The 19,859-nt window shown below is 43.5% G+C and overlaps 1 protein-coding gene across 2 annotated transcripts in view; it reads left to right on the top strand.

The window, feature by feature from the left end:
* The first annotated feature begins 766 nt into the window (after positions 1-766).
* The window catches only part of LOC143930769 (natural killer cells antigen CD94-like), a 32,132-nt gene continuing 13,039 nt past the window's right edge, over positions 767-19,859 (top strand). The window contains exons 1-5 of one of the 2 annotated variants that reach the window (XM_077455346.1): positions 767-917; positions 1,026-1,123; positions 7,560-7,654; positions 12,735-12,845; positions 15,380-15,541. In XM_077455346.1, coding sequence (XP_077311472.1) covers positions 7,564-7,654; positions 12,735-12,845; positions 15,380-15,541 — 364 coding nt within the window. In that variant the 5' untranslated portion in view covers positions 767-917; positions 1,026-1,123; positions 7,560-7,563. Of the gene's footprint in view, positions 918-1,025; positions 1,124-7,536; positions 7,655-12,734; positions 12,846-15,379; positions 15,542-19,859 lie in introns of those variants that run through there. The other variant, XM_077455345.1, reaches the window with a different exon arrangement.

Genomic DNA, 19,859 nt, shown 5'->3' with positions numbered 1-19,859 from the left:
AAAAAAAATTATAATTTGCAAAATTTTATCACAGAAACAAAGAAATATGCGTTTTTTTTCAAAATTTTCGGTATTTTTTAATTTATAGCGCAAAAAATAAAAACCCCAGAGGTGATCAAATACCACCAAAAGAAAGCTCTATTTGTGGGAAAAAAAGGACACAAAATTCATTTGGGTACAGTGTTGCATGACTGAGTAATTGTCATTCAAAGTGTGAGAGCACCAAAAGCTGAAAATTGGTCTGGTCAGGAAGGGTGTTTAAGTGCCCAGTAAGCAAGTGGTTAAACAAAGAAGGAAATACACAGATTGGTTATCACATGGTCACGTGATGAGAGGTGTGAGAACAAACAAATTACAAAGATTGAATGCATGGGTGTTTGTGGAAGACAGAAATATTTGGTGAGACCCACGGAGATACATTTGTGTAAGCAGAATTGCTAAAATACCTTTAGCGTGAGCAGGATAACTAAAGGTTTTTGTCATTGGTTTACAGTAGTTGCATTAAATTCAATATTGAATAACTTGCTGCAATGGTTAACAGATTATTAGTTATTACAGGTCAATATTTCTAAATTGAAATAGTCTCCAACTGCACTGAGAGTTAAATAGACTTAACAGATTTTGATAAGCTTTAGAAAGTTGAAGAAACTTAACAGGATCTTTGTTTCCTACCCACTATAGATGTCTGTACATGTAATACATTTGAGAAGTAGGTTTCCTTTTGGTTTTTGAAATTGTCACTTGTAATGTATTGTAGAGGATGATGCTGTAAATATAATTGAGTGGTTTTAATGAGCTCTACAAACTGTTTCCACTCACCTTGGGTTTTTCCTGTTTACTCTTTTAACACAACTGGCAGATAAAAGCACAACACAAGTATTTGCTTTAAGACGACCAAGATAACGCCTGAACACTTTGTAAGTATGGCAGATTTATTTTTTTGAATAAACATCACCATGGTTATTTTATTGATTACCTCTTACTGAATGTTGGTTATAAGTGATCTATTTTTGGAAATATCACAGAGGACCTCAGGTCAAAAACCTTTCGATTTTAGCTGTGCAGAACAAAGTGGTTTTCTTCAGCTGGCAGATTGGCGGGCTTTAGGTTCTGAATGATTGAGGTAATAGTGCTTTTTATTGTTAGAACTTTGATAACTGGCATTTTATCTAAAACTTTGTGTTTTCCTCATTTGTATATTTTTTATTTTTAGAATTAAATTTTCAACCTTTGTTTACTGAAAACTAACAGATGCAAAACATAGCAGTCGATTCTTAGGCTGGCCATACATGGTCGAATTTTGAAATTATTTTCTTTTGAAAATCAGAAATTTTGTGCGTTTTGTGATTCACAAATTGATTTTGAAATTCCACCAACCAAGCCTTGAATTTCACCTCCTTTTGCTGCAGAAAATCATTTTTGTGGCTGGGAATCTTTTCATGCCGTGAATTTTCTTTTCTTGCACATGCGCATTTCTTTTTCGATTACATGTCTCGCACAACTTTCCCATCATTGTTTAGAGAATCGTAAAGCCGCGTACACACGGGCGGACTGTCTGTCCAACTTAGTCCGCTGAAACACATTTCAGCGGACAGTCCGCTCGTGTGTGGACTTCAGCGGACTTTTTCAGCGGACAGTCTGGCGGACTAAGTCTTTCGGAATTTCCGTAATATTGTCCGTCCAACTTTGGTTTCAGCGGACAGTCCGCTTGTGAGTAGGCAAGTTGGACAGACTAAGTATGGTGCATGCTGAGAAAGGATTTACACGGCGAAAGGTTGCATTGCTGTGTATTGGACGTCCTATTTCTAGTTCCATCGTACGTGCTGTACACGTCATCGCGCAAGCTTTCAACGGACTGTCTGTTCATCGTGTGTGGTCAAGTCCGTTCATTCAAAAGTAGGACGGACTGTCTGTCGGATTGTCTGACGGACTTAGTTGGCCAGACAGTCCGCCCGTGTGTACGCGGCCTTAGTTTCTTAAAAAAATTCCAACATGTCTGATCACTCAAATTGAATGGCCGTACGAAAATTGACTGTTGCTGCAGCCCACTAATGGTGCGAAATTCATACTAAAATTCTTACATAAGATTTTCAAAAGAAAATTCTTTCGAAATTTGACCCATGTATGGCCAGCTTAAGGCTCCTTTCAAATGGGGTGGATCGGTGCTGATCCGCCCCATGGCTATCCACTTGCACAGTGGGGATCGCTGGAGTGATCTCCGCTGAGCAGGAAGATGACAGGTCCGTCTCTGCACACTGCGCAGGGACGGACCTGTCACAGCGCCGCTCTCCCCCATGGGAGATCGGGTGACGATGGATCGGAGCGGGTCGGATGTCAGCGGAATTGTCACCGCTGACATCCAACGCTCCATAGAGCTCTATGGAGCATCCGTTCAGGTCTGCCTGAAAAACTGACAGGTGGACCTGAATGGATCGTCTGTGTGAAAGGACCCTTAGGGTCCTTTCACAACCGCCTTCTGTTTGTTTCATCCATTTAGTCACGTTTTTTCAAAGAAAAAAAATTGATGAGTTGACATCAGTTTTTCATCAGTCAATTCGTTTTTTTTTTCCCATGTGTTTTTTTTTTTTTTTTTACAATTTTATTGCCCATAATCCCCTATGGGATAGCAGATATGTGACAGGTCCTCTTTGGTGGGTGGAGGGGAGGGGGCAGTGTGTTCAAGCAAAGGGGCAGGACAGGAGAAGTGTATATACAGTGAGGGGGCATTCTGTACAGACAGGTTCCCTCACTTGCCAGTACTGACCGTAATTGTTGGCTTTTTTCTCTTTACTCTGGAGCTGTCATTTTTTTTTGGGGGGGGGGGGGGGCAGAGACAGACAGGAGAGGAGATGTACATATAGTGAGGGAGCAGTCTGTACAGACAGGTTCCCTCACTTGCCAGTACTGACCGTAATTGTTGGCTTTTTTCTCTTTACTCTGGAGCTGTCATTTTTTTTGGGGGGGGGGGGGGCAGAGACAGACAGGAGAGGAGATGTACATATAGTGAGGGAGCAGTCTGTACAGACAGGCTCCTTCACTTGCCAACGCTGACTATCATTGTCAGCTTAATTGTCGGCTCTTTTTCTTCTATACTTAATAGCTCCAGGAAGGAGCTGTCATTCGGTCCCGCCAGTAAATTAAACAAAGGGGCGGGGTCAACCAGTGACATCACCCAGGGACCCCACCCCTTTGTTTAATTTATTGGCAGGACCGCATGACAGCTCCTTCCCGGCGCTATTAAATATAGAAAAAAAAGAGCCGACAATTAGGCTGACAGTAAGGCTGCTTTCACACTGAGGCGCTTTACAGGCGTTACAGCGCTAAAAATAGCGACTGTAAAGAGCCTCTCCTCTCACTCCAGTGCGGAGCCCGAGTGCTTTCACACTGGAGCGGTGCGCTTGCAGGACAGTAAAAACAAGTCTTGCAAGCAGCATCTTTGCAGCGCTGTAGGAGCAGTGTTCACTAGACATGTGCGATTAGTTTCGTATGAAACGAAAATTCGTACGAATTTCCGGAAATTCGTGCGAATCTGAAATACGAATTTTTATGCATACGAAATTTTGTTTATGAATTTTGGATCCAAATTCATAAGGAAAATTCGTAATTAACAAAAAGTTAACAAACCTAAAAGTTAAAAACCCAGGAAGTCAGCACAGCACAGGGATGGTGGGAACTCCTCATAATGATAAATTCATCATAACGAAAATTCGTAATTGTTACGAAAAGTTAATGAACTTAAAAGTTAAAACCCCAGGAAGTCAGCACAGGGATGGTGGGAACCCTATGGGAATTTCTATGCTTTCATATGAAATCTGAAATTTCGTTAACGAATTTCGGATCCAAATTAACAGAAACATGACTGGTGTTTTATTCACCAATCAGAAGTCAGCACAGGGATGGTGGAAACCCCTCATAATGGGCACAGCGGGTGTACTGACCTGGGAACTCAGCACAGGGATGGTGGGAACCCCTGATAAAGGACACACAGCAGGTGTACAGACCTGGGAACTCAGCATGGGGATGGTGGGAACCCTATGGGAATTTCTATGCTTACGAATTTCATACAAAATACGAAATTTTGTTAACGGATTTTGGATCCAAATTAACAGAAACACGACTGGTGTTTTGTTCACCGATCAGAGGAAGTCAGCACAGCACAGGGATGGTGGGAGCCCCTCATAATGATAAATTCATCATAACGAACTTTCATTATTTTTACAAAAAGTTAACGAATCTAACGAAAATTTGTATTTCGTACAAATCCGAATTGAATTTCATACACAAATTATGAAATTATGAATTATGATTTTTTTTTTCCGTACGGAACGAAACACATTTTTTAACGGCGCCCATGTCTAGTGTACACACCACTCCTAAAGGGCCCCTGCCCATTGAAATCAATGTTGCGATATGCCTGCAATGAACACAGACATATGCACTCAGGCTGTAGTGTGCAAATGTAGAATTTACTAACAAATGTGGTTTGTTATACATTTCTACAATAAAAATCTAATTTCTTTAAAACGTTTTGCTCTATCTGACTGCTGCTAGGAAATTTACATGCACACTGTGTAGAGTGCAAGATATGAGCGAATCACAAGATTATATGTGTGGTACCAGTGCAGTGCTGTAAGTGAGACCAACTTAAACAATGTAAGTCCTTTAACCACTTGACCACTGGGCACTTAAACACCCTTAATAACCAGACCAATTTTCAGCTTTCAGTGCTCTCACAATTTGAATGACAATTACTCGGTCATGCAACACTGTACCCATCTGAAATTTTCGTCCTTTTTTTCCCACAAATAGAGCTTTCTTTTGGTGGTATTTGATCACCTCTGCGTTTTTTATTTTTTGTGCTATTAATGAAAAAATACCGAAAATTTTGTAAAAAAAAGCATTTTTCTTCATTTCTATTAAAATTTTTTGCAAATAAGTAATTTTTCTTCATAAATTTGGCCAAAAATGTATACTGCTAAATGTCTTTAGTAAAAATAACCCAAATTAGTGGATATTATTTATTCTGCGTGAAAGTTATAGGGTCTACAAGCTATGGTGCCAATCACTGAAAATGTATCAATTTGATCACAGCTGATGTACTGACAGTCTATCTCATTTCTGGAGACCCTAACAAGCCAGTAATGTACAAAAACCCCCCAAATGACCCCTTTTTGGAAAGTAGACATTCCAAGGTATTTAGTACGTGGCACGGTTAGTTTTTTGAAGTTGTAATTTTTTCCCACAATTCTTTGCAAAATAAAGATTTTTTTTATTTTAATTTTTTTTCACACCAAATTGTCATTTTACCAGGCTATTTCTCTCACACGGCATATACATTCCACAAATGAAACCCCAAAATACATTCTGCTGCTCCTCCTGAGTACGGTGATACCACATGTGTTAGACTTTTACACAGCCTGGCCACATACACAAGTCCAACATTGAAGTAGCAACTTCAGGCGTTCTAGGAGCATAAATTACACATCTAATACCTCAACCACCTATTACACTTATGAAGGCCCTGGAGCACCAGGACAATAGAAACGCCCACAAAGTGACCCCATTTTGGAAAGCTAACACCCAGGTGGGCACTGATGGGCACAGGTGGGCACTGATGGACACAGGCGCCACTGATGGACACAGGCGCCACTGATGGACACAGGCGGCACTGATGGACACAGGCGGCACTGATGGGGCACTGCAGTGGCACAGGTGGCACTGATGGGCGCAGGTGGCACTGATGGGCGCAGGTGGCACTGATGGGCACAGGTGGCACTGATGGGCACTATAGTGACTTTGGTGACACTGGTGTGGCTCTGGTGGCACTGATTAGCACACAGATGGCACTGGTGGGCACAGGCGGCACTGGTGGGCACAGGCGGCACTGGTGGGCACAGGCGGCACTGGTGGGCACAGACGGCACTGATGTGGCACTGCAGTGGCGCAGATGAGCACTGATGGGCACAGATGGCACTGATGGGCACAGGTGGCACTGATGGGCACAGGTGGCACTGATGGGCACAGGTGGCACTGATGGGCACAGGTGGCACTGGTGTGGCACTGGTGTGGCACTGGTATGGCACTGGTATGCACTGTAGTGGCACTGGTATGCACTGGTATGCACTGGGGTGGCACTGGGGTGGCTCTGCTGGCACAGAGGTGGCACAGAGGTGGCACAGAGGTGGCAAAGGTGGCACAGGTCACACAGGTGATAGATGGCACTGGTCTGTCACTGGTCTGGCACTGTTCTGGCACTGTTCTGGCACTATTTGGGCACTGCTGGGCACTGCTGGGCACTCACGGTTATCTTTTATTTTCACTGGGATGTTCTCCTCTCCTCTCACGCTGCATCGGTGTGAGGAAAGGAGACTGATGACCTTAGCTTGACCCGGCAAGCCGAATTGTTTACATTTGTGATCGCTCCGTCATTGGACGGAGCGATCACGTGGTAAAGGACCGCTGCCATTGGTCCTTTACCGCGATCCGTGTTGCGCCGGGTCCCGTGAACTCGGCGAGCACGGATGTTCCGGCGTGCGCGCCCCAGGGGGGCGCGCACGAACGATTCTCCGGGAGGCCGTTAATTAACGGCCTCTTAGAGATAGCAAACCGACCTATAGCCGTTAATCGGCTATAGGCCGGTTATTAAGTGGTTAAATCCCCCTACTCATAGTGTAACTAGGGGAACAAATAAAGCAGCAGGGGCCCGTCCATTAGGGGCGCCGCCCCCTCTCTCCACGCCCCCCCCCATATGACTAATGGATAGATTCATGCATAGCATGCCACCCCCTTTTAGGCCCCTTTCAGGATGCCGGGTGCCTGAATTACAGTGGCGGGGGGGGGGGGGGGGATTTAAGCACCTGATTAGTGCCATAGGCTCTAATAGGCACCAAAATATGTGGGCTTGTGGCGCAGAGTATTGCGCCATGAGCCCACCCAGGTGTTAGAACTGCGAATAAATAATTGCTGTTGTAACAATGATCCTCAATCCATCAGAAGAGGGTGTGAGACCCGCTTTCTGATTGGCCAAAAAGAGAAGACTCCCAGTAGGCCAATGAGAAGGAGGGAGGAAAGGTAAGCCAAAACCGTCACTCGTGGAAAGCAGGAGAACGGGAGAGCCGCCACCACGAGAGCCCAGAAGAAGCACCGCATAGATGGGGTAAGTGCACCAGTCCACGGATGGATGGACTGACGGAAGGACCAAAGGGGGGGCAGTACTGTTTGCTACCCCCCAAAGAAAATTAAGACCACTGCGGGTAAGTATAAATTATTATCTACTTTGCTGGGCACCATGGAAAGGCATGCTCGGAGGATTACAGGTTTTGAAGGATTTTTGGCCATGTGGGGTCATGGAGGGTACTTTGGGAACATATTCTGCTTGGTTTGTGCCAAACTGTTGTGAAGGCATAAAACGAATTTACTTGTTCATCTGAACAAAGCATTATTTTAATCAATAAAAGTTAAGTTCTGCACACCTTATATCTTCATACTGTGTGCTTTAGTTTACATTTCAAGAACTTACTAATAATAGTATTCTGCTTAATGATGATTATCTGTTTTAGGACTATGGGGACGTATGCTGAATATTCACTTTTAAGCCTTCCTGTGAGCTCAAGCCACTTGCCATTGGATCTGCCTAGTGAAAGAAGACCAGTAGGTAAATACTGCTTTCTAATACTTTTGTCTTTGATGAAACAAATGTCTGACTCTATGTACCTTTCCAATAAAAAAAAAAATACTGCAATGCCAAAAACAATAAAAAATAAAGCTAGCCCTTAAAGTAGAACTATAGGCAAAACTTTTTTTTTCCATTTTGGATACAGAAAGGAAGTTTTTTTTTCTTGTTTTTGTTTTTTTGCCATCTGTGTCCCATTAGACCTCTTTCACACGGACCGTCTGTTCAGGTCCGCCTGTATGTTTTTTAGGCAGACCTCAACAGGCTCTCCATAGACCTCTATGGAGCTTTGGATGTCAGCGGTGCCATGTCCGATCCTATCCGAAAAAGTGTGATGGAGGAAAGACCTACTTTTTTCATCCATCTGAGGAACGGATTGGGTGACCACGGACTCTGCGGTCTGTCATCATCCGATCTCCCATAGGGGAGAGCAGCGCTCTGACAGGTCCGTGCAGAGATGGACCTGTCATCTTCCTGCTCAGTGGGGATTGACAGAGCGATCCCCCCCTCCCCCGCTGAGCAGAGTGGGGTCCGTATATGGACACGTCCGTGTGAACGTACCCTTACTGAGATTTTCCTTCACTTCCTGTCCCATCTCTTAGGGACCCCCAGGTCGCCAGAACTAGTGTTCCCGTTGGAAGATTTCCACTCTATTGCTTTTCTAGGGGCAACCAAAAATTTTGGATTTTCTTTTACTTTTACTTTCAATGATACTGGTAAACAGGACAAAAAAAGGGGGGATCTCCCTAAATGGGGGCACAGACAGCAATAAACACCTTACAGATGTTCTAATTATTGTCCACTCTATACAGAATTCCCCAAAATGCTTTGTATTTAGTTATACTTTAAGCCTCCTTCACATTTTCTGCAAACAGTGTATTCCAGCCTCAACTGTCCCTAACGGGGTAACCACTGGGGATGTGGTTACATGATTTGAACAGTGATTGCTATTCTCATCCTGTACTGCTGCTCAAATACACATATCACTGCAGCCACAAGAATCTGCTATATGGAAATAATCGTCAATGTGAAGGAAGCCTAAATTACTTATATTATAAAATTCTTATGCACAATTTAACACATTAATGTGATAAACACATTCTCTGAAACATATTAACAAAAGCACCAAACATTAAGTAGGTAAAAGCCCAAACAGTTTTCCATGAGCATCCACTTCCTTCAATTAAACTGTATTCCCAAACACCAAATGTCTCTTTCTGGAGACCTGACTTTTATTATTTCTGCTTCAGAAAGTATAGATAGCTCACAGCCTTTTCTCCAGGCTATTCCTTCTCAAAATGGCGTTGGAGTCAAAAGGATTACAACTTTAAAAAAAAAATGACTGGCTATGGTTCAAAGATAAGCAAAACAGATTACTTTCTCATTATTCAATGGACTTGCTTAACCACCTTAGCCCCGGAAGGATTTACCGCCTTAATGACCAGGCCAATTTTTGAGATACGGCAGTGCGTCGATTTAACTGGCAATTGCGCGGTCATGCGACATTGTAACCAAACAAAATGTATGTCCTTTTTCCCACAAATAGAGCTTTCTTTTGGTGGTATTTGATCTGTGGTTTTTATTTTTTGCGATATAAACAAAAAAATAATATACACGGTTCGAATTTAGAAAGAATTCTCTTTCGAAAATCGTATCTAATAATTTTCGTACGAATTTTGCACCATTAGTGGGCTGCAGCAACAGCCGATTTTCATGCTGAAATCAAATTTGAGGAATCGAACATGTTGGAAATTTTTTGAAAAACAAACGATTTTCTAATCAATGATGGGAGAATCTTGCAAGAAATGTAATAAGAAAAGAAAATTTCCAGAGAGAAAAGAAGATTCCCAGCCACATTTTTGTAAATATTTTATTATATCTTTTCATGTGACAACACTGAAGAAATGACTCTTTGTTACAATGTAGTGAGTGTACAGCTTGTATAACAGTGTACATTTTCTGTCCCCTCAAAATAACTCAAATCACAGCCATTAATGTCTAAAAGTGAGTACACCCCTAAGTGAAAATGTCCAAATTGGCCATTTTCCCTCCCCGTTTTCATGTGACTCGTTAGTATTGCAAGGTCTCAGGTGCAACTGGGGAACAGGTGTGTTAAATTTGGTGTTATCACTCTCACTCTCTCATGCTGGTCACTGAAAGTTCAACATGGCACCTCAAAGCAAAGAACTCTCTGAGGATCCAAAAAAAATAATTTTTGCTCTACATAAAGATAGCCTAGGCTATAAGAAGATTACCAAGACTCTGAAAATGAGCTGCAGCATGGTGGCCAAGGTTTAACAGGACAGGTTCCACTCAGGATAGGTTACACTCAGAACAGGCCTCGCCATGGTCGACCAAAGAAGTTGAGTACACGTGTTCAGTGTCATATACAAAGGTTGTCTTTGGGAAATAGACATATGAGTGTTGCCAGCATTGCTGAAGGGGTGGGGGGGGGGGGTATGGCCTGTCAGTGCTCAGACAATACACCGCACACTGCATCAAATTGGTCTGCATGGCTGTCATCCCAGAAGGAAGCCTCTTCTAAAGATGATATACAAGAAAGCCTGCAAGCAGTTTGCTGAAGAGTCTGATGAGACCAAGCTTATTTGGCTCAGATGGTGTCAAGGGTGTGTGGCGGCAACCAGGTGAGGAGTACAAAGACACGTGGCAACATCCCCCAGATATGTAATTTCCTGCTTCTGTGATTGGCTAACTGATTTTCCCAGAAGTCTGCACTAAGATACAAATCTTATTTTGAGCATCCCTTGTAACGAAAATGTAATTTTTGGTGAGATACGCTCAAAGGGCAAACACGTTTAAAGGGCAATCAGGGATGCAGACCCTGCAGCTTGTCTCATTAGTGTCCTGCAGGTGCAGCAGTTGATTGATAATTATAAAACCACTCCCATTAGATTTACTCTGAATATGGACACAGGCGAACAAACAGCTATTCCTTCAGAATAACAAAGGGTAGGAATCTGCAACAACGTTTGTTAAAATCCAAACAATGTACATAGAACACCCAGAAGTTTTTTTTTTCTTAACAAAACTAGAGTTACTAATAACAAATTATTATTAACACCTTAATGATAAAACCCAAATTAAATTAAACCAAATTATGTAACTTTGGTATGTGTTAATAAAAATTGTACTTATCTTTGCAGCTACACAGTGTACCTAGGTAAATTATTTTTTTCAGGACAAATGTAACCTTCATTCAGTGATAAAGTTGAGGTTAAGGATATATCCTGATTAGTTTTTTTTATTCATTTTCTTTATTTATACCAATCAAACAATAAAGGAAGAGAACATTATTCACAGAAAGAGTAAATAACCAATGACACAAAGAGGCAAACATTACAACTTCTGTCGAAAGTAATACACATCATTATTCTCTGAAATGTTACGGATTACATTTATTTATTTTCCCTCCTAATATAGTTTTTGCCTCCCGAATATTTGCTTCTCATGCGCCCGATTGGTCTTTATCTTTTCACGTCTCTCTGTTTACATCTCTATTTTCCTTTCCCCTTAACCCAAGTATATTCTATTTCTTCCTTCTACTTTTTCTTTTATATTCCCCATATCCCCCCCCCCCTATATTCTAGACCCCAAACCAACGGAGCCGTGAGGGAAAAAAATGAAACAGTTTTTTATATCAAAATAAAACTTGCTAAAAATAGTGCAAAAATAAAAAAAAATTACATTTTAGCAAAAACAGTTAAAAGTCTGCAATAGAGGGGAAATGTTTACTAAAGTTGTATTTTCTGTTGTGTTGCATTACCAGACATATGTTTATGCGCAGTATTTTGCATGTTAACGTGCTTTGTGTTGAAGCAGCCCATTTATTATGGGCTGCCAACAAACCACAATTAATTAAAAATAAAGGAAAGAGAAACGTGCCTCGAAGTACAGTAGTTAAAAGATTTATTACAGGCACAATGGGATTAAAGACACTTACTGTACAAGATAGTAAGAGGTCATGGGCATATAATGATTTGTCCTCATGCGGATCGCTGTAATCCTCATCTTTCTGGGGGAGAGAGAGAGAGCCATCCTGCAGCTTTCAGTGTCCCTGGTGGCTCTAACAGCATGCAAAGTTCCAGATGAAGGAGCTGTGCACAGACTAGGTGGCGGCAGGGGAGGGACTATTTGGGGCATTGGTGGCATGGGCGGCACTGTCTGCAGGTAGCACATGCGTTATGGCCCTGCAGACAGTGCCACCCATGCCGTCAATGCCATATTGTGCTGCAGACAGTGCCACCCATGACGCTAATGTCATAACGCATGTGATGCCTGCAGAGACAGTGCCATCCATGCTGCCAATGGCACTGTCTGCAGCACAATATGGCATTGGTGGCATGGGTGGCGCTGTCAGCAAGTAGCACATGCGTTATGCCATTAGTCTCACGGCTGGCACTATCTGCCAGTAGCACATGCATTATGGCCCATAACGCATGTGCTGCCTGCAGAGACAGTGCCACCCGTGCCGCCAATGCCATAATGTGCTACAGACCACCCATGCCTATCACTTGTAGACAAACCTGCATTTGTTTCAAGGTGGGGTCTGGGGAGGGGCCAGGGGCAGGGTGGGGCTGAAGGAGGGGCCAGGGGCAGGGCTGAAGGAGGGACCAGGGGCAAGGCCAGGGTGGAGCTGAAGGGGGCCCCGTCAGGTAAGCTGTACGGGGCCCCATGATTTCTATCAGCGGCCCTGGGTGCGGGAACAGATGTGATTCCTGCATCTGCAGCCGCATGCAGAGGTGTGAACCAAGCCTTAAGCCACCTGACACGGGTTAACTCTCCTGATCTCTAATGAGAGATTTCTGCACTTAAGTTCCTGGGTTTGCACACCTGCTCTGACCATTATGAGATGATCTCACTTTTGTATTTGTTTAATTCTAAAGAAAAGGTAACAATTGACACACGGCAAGTATGTTTGGCATATGAAAAGATGGACGTCTACTTCTAGGGGGAGTTGAATAACTTATAAAATCACTAATGATACTTACTGATTTATAGATTTGTTTTATTAAACATGTACGATTTTTAACATTTCTTTTAGATTCAGCACTGCTGCATTCAAGGAAAAAGCAGGGTCAATCTTGTCTGCACAAATCCATCATCTTCCTTTCAATTATCAGCATACTTCTGATGTTAACAATATGTATCTTGGGTAAGAAAAAAAACACATACAGATGTAATGACATTAACTAGGAAACCTATTGTAAGATGCACAAATGTTATAGTATGTAATTTATGATTATTATTTTCATTTATTGCATCCCTCTTTGGGTATTGGTATCCCTCTTTGGTATTGATAAAACCTTGTTCAAGTCTTGATATTGTCCAAATGGACACTTTCGTGCAAATCTATTGGGTATGCAATAAGCATACTGTGCTCCCTATGTCCCCCCCCCCCCCCTTACTTTCACCTGCATCCCACCACTGGCTAGTAATGTTGCCTATCATAGCCAATGATGATGTGTTCAAGGCAGAAATAGATGATGCCAAGCTATCGAGAATAGATGTTATTTATACCCTCAGGTTTCAGAGCTCTGTAGCACTGTAAAAGATAACTAAACAAACATGCAAACCCTGGCTACATGACTTATATTATGATAGAAATAGCAGTTTACAATCATTTTGGGGTGTTCAGGTACAGTGCCTAAAAACGTATTAATACCCCTTGAAATTTTACACATTTTGTCATGTTGCAATCAAAAATGTAAATGTATTTTATTGGGATTTTATGTGATAGACCAACACAAAGTGGCACATAACTGTGAAGTGGAAGGAAATGGTTTTCAAACTTTTTTACAAATAAATATCTGAAAAGTATGGCGTGCAGAGTCAATACTTTGTAGAACCACCTTTTGCTGCAATTACAGCTTTTGGGGATGTCGCTACCAGCTTTGCACAGCTAGAGAGTGATTTTTTTCCCATTCTTCTTTGCAGGCCGGGATCTGGGGGTCCCCTTGGTAAAGGGGGCTTCCAGATTCCAAAAAGTCCCCCCACCCACAGACCTCCACAACCACCGGGCAAGGGTCATGGGGATGAGGTCCTTGTCCCTATCAACATGGGGACACAGTGCTTTGGGGGGCTACCCCAAATCACCCTTCCATGTTGAGGGCATGTGACCTGGTACGGTTCAGGAGGGGGGCGCTCTCATCCCTACTCTTTTCCCGCAGCCTGCCAGGTTGCGTGCTTGGCTAAGGGCCTGGTATGGATTTTTGGGGGGACCCCACACCATTTTTTTGGGAAATTTTGGTGCAGGGTTCAGGTCTGGTATGGATTTTGAGGGGGACCTACAAGCCATTTTTTTTATTTTGGCATGGGGTTCCCCTTAAAATCCATACCAGACCTGAAGGGCCTGGTATGGAATTTGGGGGGACTCCCACACAATTATTTTTATTTTGGTTCGGGGTTCCCCTTAATATTCATACCATCCCCAAAGGGTCTAGTAATGGACTGTGGGGGAATCCCATGCTGTTTTTTTCAATGACTTTTATGTGTATTGCCGTGACCGACAATTAATTATAACCGCCAGTACTTTTATACATGCGTCACTTTACAGGCATGCGATAGACACCACCCAGGTACGAAATTTAAAAGAATATTTCACTTTTATTGTTTTTAAAACTTTTTTTGCATTGACACATGTCCTCTGGGGCAGGACCCAGGTCCCCAAGCGCTTTTTATGACCAAGCACAAGCCTTTAAAATTAGCACTTTTGATTTCTCCCATGGATTTTTAAAGAGTGTTCCGCAGCTTTCGAATTTGCCAGGGACACCCCAAATTGTTCGCTTTTCGGGGAACAGGCGGACGCCCGATGTTTGAGTCGAAGTTACGTTTGACTCAAACATTGGACTCATCCCTAATAACAACCAATATATGTTTATTTTTTTCATATAAGTACATTTCCTGTCACTGATGCTATCTTTATGTTTTAAAAATTGTCTCTAAAGGCTGCACTGTATTTATATTGACTTTAATGAAACAAGCTGCTTGTTCGAGCATTGAGCTGTATCCCACCACTACAGCCATTGCAATGCAGATCATGGAAGTTTTTCTGTTTCTGCAACACTTTCTGTAGTTCACATTAACTGAAAAATTTAAGACCCCTTTCACACCACGCCGCCCATAGCGTGGGCGGTAAAACGCTGCTATTTTTAGCGGCGTTTTACCGCCGGATTTGTGGCGCATTTCGGCCACAAGCGGGGCACTTTCCCCCCCGCTAGCGGCCGAGAAAGGGGTAAAAAGGGGTAAAACCGCCGGCAATACGCCGCGGCGGTATTACAGTGCTGCCCCATTGAAATCAATGGGGAGCAGCAGTAGAGGAGCGGTAAACACACCGCTCCTTCACCGCTCCAAAGAAGAGGACTTTTCCCTGACGTCCTGCCAGCGCACCGCTGTAGTGTGAAAGCCCTCGGGGGTGGTAATGGTGCAGCTTCTTTAGGGCGGATTGCAGGCGCTATTTCTAATGCTATAGCATCTGCAAAACGTCCTGTTGTGAAAGGGGTCTAAAGGCAAGAATTGGAACCTGTTGTTTTGGCTACACGTGAGCAGAGATTAGACAAACTTTGTTGAAAGTTAAAAAAAAGTCAATACATTGTTACATTTGGGTTTCTGTTTTGCACAAAAATAGTTAATTATGATGTTAATACTGTCAGTATCTTATGATTTTTTTTTTGTCTTTGTCTTCTCCAGTCATGAAAATAAAGCAGTTGAAGGAAGTTATAAATGAAGCACGTATCCAGGGCAACACAACACAATCAAAACAAGAGGAATGCATACTACATCATATTAGAAAAGAATTGTGTACTGATTTTCCTGAAAGTAATCTAAATGGCTCAAAATATAAACAAACAGGTAAAATATAATACAACGTACAATAACACTATGATTAGCCAATGCATCCCAATGGGAAATACATTTAAAAGAGCGAACAAAAGTCCCGGATGGCTTAACTCCAATGTAAAAATGCATATAAACGCAAAGGAGAAGGCCTTAAAAAAATACAAGGTTGAGGGATCATCATCAGCATCCATACTTTATAAAGAATGCAACAGGAAATGTAAGGGTGCAATTAGGGCGGCTAAGATAGAACACGAAAGACACATACCGGAGGAGAAAAAAAAAATCTCAAGAAATTCTTTAAGTATGTAAACAAAAAAGGGAGGACAGACCACATTGGCCCCAGAAAGAATGAGGAAGGACATTTGGATACTAAGGATGGGGAGATGGCAAAGGTATTGTATTTATTTTTCTCCAGCCTTCATGAGGGAATCGGGGGGCTTCGGTATTCCATTGACTCACTCTGCTCACACATCTCTTAAATTCCAACCAACTCTACCAGGTCCTGTACAATAATTCAGAATCATTTTGAAAATATATTAGTTCTTCCATTAGCCTAGTTTTATCCACTTTCTTAAACCAATCCCTTATTGTCCTTTATTTGATTTCCATTGCTTTGGGATTAATGCCTTAGCTGCATTTAACATGAATGGAGTAATTGCTGCTCTGTAGTTTTTCCTTGAGTCACCCACTGCATTAAACAAACATCGCCAAGGGTCTTGCCCAATTTCAGCCCTACTGATCCTCTTAATTAATTATAATACTTCCTCCCAATATGGCTGGATCAAAGGGAATTGCCACCATATATGAACAAGAGTTCCCACGTCCCCACATTCCCTCCAGCACAAAGGCAAGGGAAGGTATATAACTTTTACTGCCTACTGGGTGAACCTTCTAACGTTCGTCAAGCATGTAACCCGTGCCACCCGTGTAGATTTGGTTTTACCGCCACGGATTGCATGCAGGCTTGCCTCTTCTTCTTCTCCTCCTACTCCATCCTCCCTCTCCTCCTCGGCTGACTCCTCCTTTTCTGCTGCTAGTGTCTCTTCCACTGCGCCGCCCAAGATCCCCAGAACCTATTCGACATGCCAGGTGAGACGTTGCCATGCTGTGCTGCCAAGAAGCCAAGAGCCACACTGGCCCTGCACTCCTTTCAGCTTTGCGATCACAGGCAGATCAGTGGCTAACACTGCTCAATTTGGCAGTTGGTAAACTGCCCTCCAACTCTCCTCTTCCTGCTCCTCTTCCAGGACACCTCTCAATGACCATGTAAAGAGAGGCTCCCTCCCAGCTTTCAAGCTCTCGACCTGAGGTACACCCTCCCCAGAAAGGGGGTTCCCTCAAACCACGACAGTCTAACACACCATCACATCAGTTCTTACACCCGACAACTCCTCCCACAGCAGGCTAACCATGGGTATATGTAGGAGGCTTGCTCCCTGCCAATCCTATTTGGGGATTGGTCATGGCTCCCACATGCACCCAATGTCACTCCAGCTCTCTGCCCTGCTCCTTTTCCAGAACCTTCTCCCTGGAAACAAAGGAGGAGCCGAAGAGCTGAAACACATGTCAGTGTTGCTACACTAAAACCGCCCCTGCTCCCAGATCAAAACAAACAGGTCTAGCTCACAGCATAGGCCTGCCTAAACTTACCTGCACTGGCAGCTTACAGAAAAATCTAGCATCTACCTATCTAAGGTAGAGGGTGCTACATACATACATGCTACAATCTATTATAGTTGCACTGAATCTCTTTCTTCCCTCACCACACGAGGCATGGATGAAGCTGAGACATTACCAATAGTAGAAGACATGAATTTAGGTATGGAGAATTTTTCTGCTATACTTAGAAAGAGGAGTGGCTCACCTGATTCTAGATCACATAGGGAAGAGAATTCCATAAGTCTTTTTTGTTGCCATAGGGAGAAGATTTTGTTTTTCATCCCTGAGGGGAACATAGGGTTGTCTTGGATTGTTGAGTACCTAGATATGAAGGGTGAGAGATTCAAGCGAGATTTGTATCTCCCTCCAGGCTATGACTGTGTCCCGCAAGCAACCATTTTGTTTTAGGTCTGAGCTGATGGATTTCCATTTGCATTGTAATAGAGCCACCAAAGAGTATAGGTGTGTCATTGCTGCTTCAATAGGGTAGTTAGAATAACGTGAGGCCTTAGAAATCCAGTCCAGGCCTATTCAAATTAATCCAGCTAAATTATATAGTCTTTTGGAGATTGATACCTCCTTCTTTTCTGGGGAGATAGAGTTTAATTCTAGTGCTAGGTTAAAGAACAATGGTGATAGGGGGCATCCTTGCCTTGTTCCTTTGTAGAGGCGACATTCTTCAGTGAGGAGACCTGCCACCACCAGTCTAGCCGCAAGGGAGGCATACATTGAGTGGAGAAGATGGTTGAAGGGACCAGTAAAGCCCATTTTGGTTAGGACCAGCACAAGCAAGTCAAAGCTAACTTTGTTGAAGGCTTTTTCGCCACCTGGAGTGATAATAGCATGGTCTTTCCCTGGGTTTCTTTTGGTGTATTCTGAGACCATCATAACTTTCCTAATATTTAGGGAGGCTGTTCTCTCTTTAGGAAAGCCTGATTGAGCGAGATGTATCACTGAGGGTATAATGCTTGCAAGCCTGGTGGCCTCAATTTTTGAAAGAATTTTGACAGCTAGATTCAAGAGCGATATAGGTCTGTAAGACTCAAGGCTCAAGGGGATCTTTTCCTTTTTTTGAGAGTAGTTTAATGAGCGCTTGATTCCCAATGGGTAGGTATGGGCCACCTGTTCATATGCCATTATAGACACTTAGCAAGGAAGGCTCGACTGTTTCACTAAAGGGTCTTATAAATTTCCCCTGTGAACCCATCAGGGTCGACGGCTTTGAGACAAATAGTTTTGGAGAACTCGGATGTAGATATGGGGGTGTTTAGGGTCTTGAATTAATGGTAAATATAATTTATCTAGAAATTTTTGAGCGATACTCTTTTCAATAGGGTCAGGAGCATATAGGGAGGAGTAAAATTTTAACATAATTTCATTGACCTCCTTTGGTGTAGTTTTATTGGTGCCTGAGCCATCTCGTAGAGAGTTAATATATGTGGGATGGTTTAGTCTTTTGCAGAGCCTTGCTAAAAGCTTACCCATTTTATTACCATATTTGTGCAGCGTGGCACACAAAGTGTCAGTTAGTGTTAGATTGCTCACCCTAATATTGCAGTTCCGCTATAAGATGATGATCGCATTCATTACTAGTATAAAAAAAAATTCAGTATATATCATAGCATCCTCCGGGACTGTGACATCATAAGGGGGCGGGGTCACCATGTGACATCATCCGTGACCCTGCCCATTGTCCCTATATAAGTTGCTGCACAACGCGCCCCTGTCATTGTGGCCAGAGAGAGCGTTGAGTCAACATCTCAAGGAAGAAGAAGAGAAGAAGAGAAGGCGGCTGCGTCGGCAACAGAAGACCGGGCCACCGCTAGTAAAAGAGCTGGAAGAAGAAAGCGGAGGCCCGGGAAGAAGAACTGAAGAGGGGGACAAGACCCCCGAAGTCGGAAGAAGACCCCCGGACGGCGCCGGCGATGACGAAGAAGAAAGCCGGGCTCCTCCGCTAGTAAAAGAGCTAGCAGAAGAAAGCGGAGGAGTCCGGCGAGAAGACCCCCCAAGACGGAAGACCACCGGAGCTGTGCAATAAATTATTTTAAAAATATGTGTTGTGTTTTTTTCTTTAAACTTTTTTCACCAGGTGAATGGGTAGGGGTACATGGCACCCCAATACACATTCCCATAGGGTGAGGGGCCGGTATCTAGGGGCCCCCTTATTAAAGGGAGCTCCCGGATTCCGATAAGCCCCCGCCCACAGACCCCGACAACCAACAGCCAGGGTTGTCGGGAAGAGGCCCTTGTCCTCATCAACATGGGGACAAGGTGCTTTGGGGTGGGGGGGGCGCAGACCCCCCCTTCCCCAAAGCACCCCCCATGTTGAGGGCACGCGGCCTGGTACGGCTCAGGAGGGGGGCACTCGCTCGTCCCCACCCCCTTTCCTGACTGGCCAGGCTGCGTGCTCGGATAAGGGTCTGGTATGGACTTTGGGGGGACCCCCACTGCATTTTTTTCACTGTAGGGCTTCCCCTTTAAGTCCCTACCAGGTGACGGGGCCAGCAACGTGTCAATCATCGACCTCCTTCGATAGTCCCGTCTACCTGGAGCCACGTTCAAAATGAACAGACTTTTCTTTTGTGTGGGCAAGTCCGTTCATTTCAAAAGTCCGGCAGACTAGCACACAGACGGCCGGATTGTCTGCCGGATTGCTGAGTCCGGCGGACAA

Source organism: Lithobates pipiens, unplaced genomic scaffold (genome assembly GCF_037356315.1).
Source record: "Lithobates pipiens isolate NorthernLeopardFrog02 unplaced genomic scaffold, aLitPip1_a1.2 Scaffold_25, whole genome shotgun sequence".
NCBI classification, from domain to species: Eukaryota; Metazoa; Chordata; class Amphibia; order Anura; family Ranidae; genus Lithobates; species Lithobates pipiens.
Note: the sequence above shows the minus strand (reverse complement) of the source record. Positions and strands in the feature narration are given on the sequence as shown.